The sequence below is a fragment of the Cydia amplana genome, chromosome 7 (assembly GCF_948474715.1).
Source record: "Cydia amplana chromosome 7, ilCydAmpl1.1, whole genome shotgun sequence".
Classification (NCBI taxonomy): Eukaryota; Metazoa; Arthropoda; class Insecta; order Lepidoptera; family Tortricidae; genus Cydia; species Cydia amplana.
The window spans coordinates 3755451-3764197 of NC_086075.1; the positions used below are offsets into that span (position 1 = coordinate 3755451).

The 8747-nt window shown below is 38.3% G+C and overlaps 1 protein-coding gene across 2 annotated transcripts; it reads left to right on the plus strand.

The window, feature by feature from the left end:
* Window positions 1-2518: 2518 nt before the first annotated feature.
* On the plus strand, window positions 2519-8162 carry LOC134649388 (methionine aminopeptidase 1). 2 transcript variants are annotated; one of them, XM_063504127.1, is made up of 6 exons: window positions 2519-2606; window positions 3255-3525; window positions 4255-4426; window positions 5052-5346; window positions 5933-6069; window positions 8019-8162. In XM_063504127.1, the coding sequence occupies exons 1-6, from the start codon at window positions 2534-2536 to the stop codon at window positions 8127-8129; spliced, it is 1059 nt and encodes a 352-aa protein (XP_063360197.1). In that variant the 5' UTR covers window positions 2519-2533; the 3' UTR covers window positions 8130-8162. The 2 variants fall into 2 exon arrangements, with proteins under 2 accessions (XP_063360197.1, XP_063360196.1); XM_063504126.1 differs by lacking the exon at window positions 2519-2606 and adding an exon at window positions 3022-3185.
* The last annotated feature ends 585 nt before the right edge of the window (window positions 8163-8747 follow it).

Below are 8747 nucleotides of genomic sequence, written 5' to 3' on the forward strand. Positions count from 1 at the left end.
TAATGGTTTTATTCCATACAATATTACATATACGTGGGAGATTTTTTGTTGTTACACTAACATGAGAAAGAGATTTGAGAAAGTGAAAAACAAACCCACTGTCCATTTTCTCGAAGCAACGAAAACATTTTCAAAACAAAAATGGTTAATAGTAATTAAATGGATTAATTTACGTGAGAGATTTTTTTGTAGGATATAGTAAATATACAGAGCTTAATTAACATGTAATTGTTATGTACACATAGTTGTTATTTTTATATAAAAAAATATTTTTAATAAAGAAAATTATTGGGAGCTGGTTTTGGTGTCGAGCTGGGAGAAAATATAAATACATAATGAGTATATGTTTGAGAACTGCATATTAAAAAATCTCGAGTGTCGGATTCATGTTTTGATATATTTTTTCTATTTTAATAATAGTTTGGATTTATTAAAACCATGTGACATATTTTGTGGAGATTTTTTTTTAAATATAGTATTTGCAACATAGGTTATCACATCTCAAAAAATCTCTAGTGTGAGAATTCATGTAGAGCTCTCATACATTATGAACTGTGCTGACCCGCCTATTATAACTTGTGCTCAACTGCTTATAGAGTTGTAAGGTAAGCTCCTTGAAAGCATCTTGGAAATGAGGAAATAGTTATACCTAACTTAAAAATAAATAGATACTTACATAATATTTAAAATAAACTAGCTTCTGACCGCGACTTCGTCTACGTGCAATGATGATGACATAGATAAAAACTACTCTAATGACTATATTCTTTTCCGGACCTCAAACTATTTCCATGCCAAATATCAACCAAATCGGTTCAGCGGTTTGAACGTGAAAAGGTAACTAACATCATAGAGAAAAAAATACATAGAGTGCTCACTCCATACATCAGTTTTAGTACCAAAAAGACTATTAGCATCTAGCATCGAGTAGCGTAACTATCAGTACTGCTACTTGACAATAGATGTAGCACCGACAGGAAAGTCTTATCTCAACAGCATAAGACTTTCCGGTCGGTGCTACATCTATTGTCAAGTAGCAGAACTGATAGTTCCGCTAATCGATGCTAGATGTCGACACTGAAATTAATAGTCTGAACTGATGTATGGAGTGAGCACTCTTGTCTTATTATATTTCTCTATGCTAACATATACCTAGCAGACAGAGTTACTTTCATGGAGGTTTAGTTTACAAAGTACCTATCTTGTGCACTCCTTAAACGCCTGAAGTTTTTATACGAGCAATCATGTTTTGTTCATTTGATTAGGTACCTACTATGAATCTAGTTTTACCTTGAGAGGGAGCAAAACTTTGTTTCGCCTCGCACGCGCCAACCCAGCCACATCACACCACCTCCCACTTCATCAGCCCCCCATGAAGCTTAAATTCTTGTCACCTCTAAGTTCAGCCAGCCTATTATGGATAGCTTTATCCATCTTTATCCACGTGATAAAATAACTGTCACTGTTTAACACCGTGGGAAAGAAAGTGACGGACACCGTTTTATCACCCTGTCACGTAGACAAGAACGACCATCATATCCGTACAGGTGTCAAGAATTTAAGCTAAAATATGCCTACTTAACGCACTCGTGTGGCCTAACCCCATAGATGGAAATACTTAGATTCATGCCTAACCCCAACAGCAAGAAAGTAACTAGCTGGTGGTAAGCCTTATTAGATATAAAATAAAGCTTATAAATGATTAGATACTATAATATCTGCGTCGACGATAGTTCGTTCAGTCATTCCAGCCTTTGTGTACAAACATCCACTACGCCGCCTCAAAGAACATAAACAGTTTAAATTTAGAATCTGCTTGCAATAGACGTTAACACATTAACATTTTTTTTTAATAAACTGAATTTTCCGTCTATATTATCACTGGAATTTCCAAATTGGTTGTCAGTTTTGTAGTGCTATTTTAGTTTTGAATAGTGGTTTTATTACTGTGTTTTTGTGTTTTGAAATGGACGAATTGGTCGGTGCTTGGGATTTTACGTATACAGCCGCAAAAAACGCTTTAATTCGATCTTGGGATATACCAGGCGGTTGGCTGAACAGCGTCAGGAAATCCATGTTTTACGGTAATAAATATACCTAAGGAAAGTGTTGAGAAAATTAGGTACTTAGTTCAGAAAAAATACTAAGTATTAGTACTTACGAATTCCTATTAAGCATTAAGCATGACAAATCCTACTTATCAGCTTTCACTAGCTAACTATAATATTAATGTGTCCAATGTCCAATTACAATTATACTTGTAGGTACTGTTATCTTACAAAAATACCACCATCTCGTAAATATCTGCTAGACAGTAAATTACTAAAATTATTATTTTGGAATGAAGTGCAACGGACTGTCTTTGACGGGACTAGATAGTTGCGGAAACTATGCGCTCCTAATAGCAAACTACCCACTAAAGATTCTACTAGAGTTTTTTACGGTTCCGTCGGTTCCTGCTAGCTAGGATAATTTACTCACTTGCTGAGCTAATAGCAGCTTAATTTCCAGTTCAATAAGAAGAAAATTAATCATGCTAAGCTTACTACGGAATTCTAATACGGAGCATCCGGTCCTCTACATAAATTGGTTTCCATCTTCGCCTGGTACAATAAAATCTGGTAAATTTTCAAAGGAAAAATGTAGATTGAACTTGAAACAATGCTGATATATTATAGCTGGTTAACCAAATCTTGTCAGTAAAAAAAGGCGCGAAATTCAAATTTTCTTTGGGACGATATCCCTTCGCGCCTACATTTTTCAAATTTGCCGCCTTTTTCTACTGACAAGATCTGCTTGACCATCTATATATTTATTTATTTTTTGACATAAAATTTATGAGGAACCATGGGAAACACAATGGGGAATTACGAATGCATCCAAACAGTTTTTTCTACTGGCAGCACCATCGGTTTGTTGACGTTTAAGTTCTTAAGTTGTTGCACTTGACTGTCACCTGGAAGATGGCAGTGACACTGACACTGTGACAGACTGGCAGTAATGACTCCGTCATTGGAATAAAAAAATGGCCGCGTTTGGTATGTGCGAAACCCCCGGTTGCAAATCTATTGCACAATTACAATGCCCGACGTGTATTAAACTTGGTGTACAGGGCTCATTCTTCTGCAATCAGGATTGTTTCAAGAAATCGTGGAAAACGCACAAAGTTATCCATTCGTTGGCGAGTAAGTTGAAATTTTGAGGTTATGTTACGGTGTTAGGTTACGTTGTTTAGTTTGTGACTTTTGTTTTAGAGGGCGAGTCGACAGATGGCTCGAATGTCGAGTACAATCCTTGGCCTTCATACAATTTCTCGGGGAAGTTGAGGCCGTACCCGCCGGGGCCGAAGAGGACGGTACCGCCGCATATAGGTCGCCCCGACTACGCTGACCACCCGACCGGTTTCCCCGCGTCTGAGAACGCTGCGAAAGGCTCTGGGCAGATTAAAGTGCTAGACGATGAGGAGATCGAGGGTATGCGGGTGTCCTGCCGCTTGGGAAGGGAAGTGCTGGATGAAGCTGCAAAGTAAGACATGTTATTGTTGTTAATTGAGAAAGACACAACATGCAAGACAATGGGAGGCAAACTTTTGCCTCCCATTGTCTTGTGTTGTTCTTGTTGTACAGTCTGATATGACATGATAAGCACTATCTTCATCTAACTGTAATAGTCTTATTGTATAATGTGATAGGACATGATAGGCACTATCTGTATCATTTCACTGTAATAATGGAGCAAAAGCAGAATCCCTGTTTTGGAACCATGTCATAAAATGTTTTATTTCACGTAAAGAATTTATCCCCTAAATTAGGTATATATACAGTATCACAACAGTGGGAGTTGACGAGTTAATATTTTCTTAGGTGAACAACACTGTTTAATAGGGTATTTCCGTGACAAGTCAAATCAGTTCATTTTTCTAACCGTGGAAAATATTGGGCGCTATGGAAATTATATAAAAATGATTGTTTATTTATATGAAAATCGAAGCAAGTGATGTCACGGTCGTGTCACCAACTCTTTATTATATGTTCTAACTGATTTATTGTCTCGAAGGAAAGTGCAAGTCATTTTCCAGGTGCTTTATTGTAAAATAAAATAGTCCTTATTGCTATTGCTTCTATTATTACAACAGCTTTCCATTTTTAAAAATTAAAATAACTCGGAGCTGATGTGTTTTAGTTTTGTTTTTGACAGCAGCGCCATCTCTCTCATCATTCTATTAATGTTATCTAACTATACCTGAATTTCCAGAGCTTGTGCAGTTGGTGTGACAACCGATGAGCTTGACCGTGTCGTCCACGAGGCCTGCATTGAGAGAGAATGCTATCCGAGCCCGCTCAACTACCACAACTTTCCTAACAGCTGCTGTACTTCTGTTAATGAGGTTATTTGCCACGGGATACCAGATACCCGTCCGTTGGAGGTAGGTTTAGATTAACCCCTCAACTGCCTTGTCCCGTATCCGTCCCAGACAATATGGACTATAATTAACAGTTATATAATAACAAGGTTATTAATTCAGTAGCAAATTTTTGACACTGGCGTTCGAGGGGTCAAGCTTCTTTTTCTCTAAAGGCAGGCTGTTGATTATTTATACTTACTCAGATGTGTAGAGCTAAAACCATATAGTTATATTTTTGGATAAATCAAATATTTATCTATCTTACACTAATTAATTATTAATTATTATTAATGTTAATTATTATTATTAATTATTTTTGTTCAAAAATGTTTGTTGTAACACCCAAACTGTTAATACTTGCATTATTTAGATGGTAGTTTTGATAAAACTTGTCTTCTTTCAACAATTTTGGTTACTATTTGTATTTAACCTAACACCTGGGGTGTTCGGTCTTTTTAGTAATAATTGTGGCTCAAAAAAAAACGGTAATGTAATGAATTCCTAACCATTTAAATTTATTTGTGTTTCTTTGATACTCTTTTCTTTCTTCTTTATTGATTCCTTCTTTGATACTTCTTTGATTTTTACGCTGTATTTCTAAGCTGTATCATGGACAGAATTTAATATATTCTCTTAAATATTTCAGGATGGTGACGTCTGCAATGTCGACGTAACAGTCTACCACCGTGGCTTCCACGGTGACCTCAACGAGTCATTCTTCGTAGGCAATGTGCCCGAATCAACTCGGAAACTGGTCCAGGTGACCCACGAGTGCCTGATGAAGGCCATAGACATCGTTAAGCCCGGCGAGAAGTACCGTGAGATTGGGAATGTTATACAGAAGCATGCGCAGGCCAACGGGTTCAGCGTAGTTAGGAGTTACTGCGGACATGGAATACACAGGCTGTTCCATACTGCTCCTAATGTTCCACATTATGCCAGTAAGTTTTTTTTTTCTATACTCACCTGTGTACTTGTATAGCTTTTTGGCCATTTTAATACTAAGAACCCCTAGAAGCGTTGTTAGTTGTCGATCATCCCGAGCTTTTATGGAATCATGTATTCACTAGGCGCACAACTGGTGCTGTCCTCATTTTGTCGGACTTTCTACGTTAAATCTTATGAAGTAAAATTAGTTCAAGCGGCTGCCGCTAGTACTAATGTCGGACATTCCATAAGATTACCTGTGTTTGTGACGATCAGCGCCACTTCCCCCTCCACCGACTTCGCACCTTGTCAATAGGTAGTTCGTATTTGTTAAATGAATTTGTTAAGTTCATTTTGGACATGGCAAATGTTAAAATATGTGAGATTCCCAGGGTTTCCGAATAACTATGACAATTTATTATCCCGGACTTACTCTGTAGCTCACTCTTTAAAGTGTCATTCAATAGAACTTGCTAACTATGTAAACAAAACTTACTAGTAATTTGACATTCAGTGTCAATTTAAGTATGGCGGTTTGTTTACATAGTTAGCAAGTTCTATTGAATGACACTTTACTGATTATTCCTTCTAATATTCCAGAAAACAAAGCGGTAGGTGTGATGAAGCCTGGCCACTGTTTCACGATCGAGCCAATGATCAACGAGGGAAGTTGGCGTGACGAACAGTGGCCAGATCACTGGACCGCCGTCACCGCCGACGGGTCGCGCTCTGCCCAGGTACGCCACAGAGTAGCAAAGCGTGGTCGAAGTGGCCCCAAGCCACAGAATTTTTTTTTTTTTTTTTCTCTTTTTATCTGCAATCGGCTGTTTTAGCCATAATCAGATGTTATGTCTTTTTTGAGGGTTTTGAGAGGTATTCCATTAAATACTCTCTCTTGACTTTGATAGTATTTATCTTCTAGTGCCACTTAGTGCCTCTGGTCTAGTCGCAGTATTTGCCACCTTTTCAGCCTACTCGGATTGTCATTGGTGTTTACCAAGTCCCTTGCAAGTTCGTTTGTATGTTTTTTTAGTCGTTCTTTGTACTTAACACAATATCTGTTAACTTCCTCTTTGATTGTTGGAATCTTACCAAGCCACAGAATAACTAATAGTACTACCGTACAGAAAATTCACTCCTTCGCAAAAGTCAGGTTTAGGTATAAAATTACACCTATATCGCCGCCTGCAAGCAAAATTGAAACTTATAACCGCGCACGAACCGTGAATCTCCTTTGCGCGCCGCAGTTTTATGACCGAGCTGTGAGTGTCGGCACGGGGTTATCACTTGACAAGTTTTTATACCTATACCCAATTATTTATTGTTTTTAAGTAAAATATGTAGGAATTACAAACGTTGATTATGTAAACATACATTTGTTATCCGAAGATAGCATGTCTGATTCTCGCGGAAGTAAGTTTCAAAGCCATTGTGTATTTTCAATTTTGCGCGAGCGCCGCGTGACACGACTATCGTGCGCGCCGAGCGGCAGCCCACTGCCATACGCCTGTCCGATGGGCGCGCCGGCCAAATGTACCTAAACTCTCACTCCGCAGTGACACCCCCCTGCCCAAGCCTCCAGCCTCGCACTTCAAGGGCCCCGCAGGAGCTAACCTTTTTAGGGTTCCGTACCCAAAGGGTAAAAACCCTATTACTAAGACTCCGCTGTCCGTCCGTCCGTCCGTCACCAGGCTGTATCTCACGAACCGTGATAGCTAGACAGTTGAAATTTTCACAGATGATGTATTTCTGTTGCCGCTATAACAACAAATACTAAAAACAGAATAAAATAAAGATTTAAGTGGGGCACCCATACAACAAACGTGATTTTTGACCGAAGTTAAGCAACATCGGGCGGGGTCAGTACTTGAATGGGTGACCGTTTTTTTGCTTGTTTTGCTCTATTTTTTGTTGATGGTGCGGAACCCTCCGTGCGCGAGTCCGACTCGCACTTGGCTGGTTTTTTCACCTCCAGCTCGATCAAAGGGTACTTTGCGGCTTAAAAACTGAGAAAAATCGCATTTTGCTTTCTGCGAGAAACAAAATGACATTACACATGTAATCTTATGGAATTGGTGCCAGCGGCCATGGAGGATGTAACCAAAAGGAGTAGCCATTAACAGGTGTTCCCCTCTGTCGAAACTCTATGACCAGTGGTCATACACATTGTACGGACTGACGTTTATCTGACATGACTGTTTTTACGTTACGTACAAATAGCCGTACATTTGACGTGCCCCTCCCACGCAAAACTCGGCAGACTGTTTTGTACGGAAAATTACAGACAAGACGTCTGCATTTGGTAAAATTCTCCAAGCCAGCGGAAGTTTGTACTAATTTTAATCCATAATGTGATGCTCTAAATAAAATGGAAATAATTCCCCTAACCTATTACTTATTTATTTATTTTTATTTATTTATTTAAGAAACAAACAGTCGTTTACAAACAAGAATACTATAATATTTCTTACAATAAGACCTGGAGTTTCCTTATTATATAAATTGCAGTCTACAAAATATTGCAACAAAAACATAAGGTACTAGGTTAGTTTCAACGTAGGTATATGTAGGTAGACTCACGAGAGTCAGCGCAAGATTTGTACCAAACTGTCAAATTTATTTTATAAAAAACTAAAATATAACAAAAAATATAAAAATCCTCTATTACTATTACTTTGTTTTCCAGTTTGAACAAACGCTGCTAGTGACAGAAACCGGGTGCGATATCCTGACCGCACGCGGCGCCGGTCGGCCCTGGTTCATGGATCAACTGGAGAAACTCAACGCTAACTCTTAGTCTATCCGCAGGCCAACGGTTCTGAAAGTCAGTATGTCATTTTGTAATACTATGAGCTTAACCTTTTCAACGCTTTTTGTCCCATGCTAAAATGTGGCTTATACGCCAAATGGTTGCAATATGAAGAGCGAAAATAAACCTTATCTGTCAGCAGGAAAATTGCTTTGACAGCGTCCGTCATAGCCTTTTTGGTGGCTGTTGGCGTCATGGGCACGACAGCATTCGACCACTTTAGTGGCTCTTGGCGTTGAAAAGGTTAAGGGTCACGCCGCCAAAAAACTCCTATACGGTCGAAATTACGCTCTCATTTTAAAACGGCATGCTTAGATTACATCGCAGAGAAATCTTTTTTTTTACATATTCTATAGTTCGTTTTTTTTTAGCATTAGAAAGAACTTGAAAGAAGGTAAGCGATTTTGACATGTCTTTTTGAAAAACACTTTTTCAAAATCAATACCTATTACTTATGAAAGCAGAAGACTATAAAAGATCGTATTAGATTCATAATTGTTACATATTTACCGTAACTTATTTTTAAAATGTGTTTTTCAATTAAAAGACACATCAAGATTGTTTACCTTATTTCTAATGCTAAAAAAACGAACTATAGCAACGAAA

Bases quoted from the DNA above. Each gene is read 5' to 3' on its own strand.
- LOC134649388 (XM_063504126.1), top strand. From the start codon at position 3,026: ATGGCCGCGTTTGGTATGTGCGAAACCCCCGGTTGCAAATCTATTGCA. The intron at 3,526-4,254 runs GTAAGACATGTT...CTGAATTTCCAG, and splicing joins GTGCTGGATGAAGCTGCAAA to AGCTTGTGCAGTTGGTGTGA. The intron at 4,427-5,051 runs GTAGGTTTAGAT...TAAATATTTCAG, and splicing joins CAGATACCCGTCCGTTGGAG to GATGGTGACGTCTGCAATGT.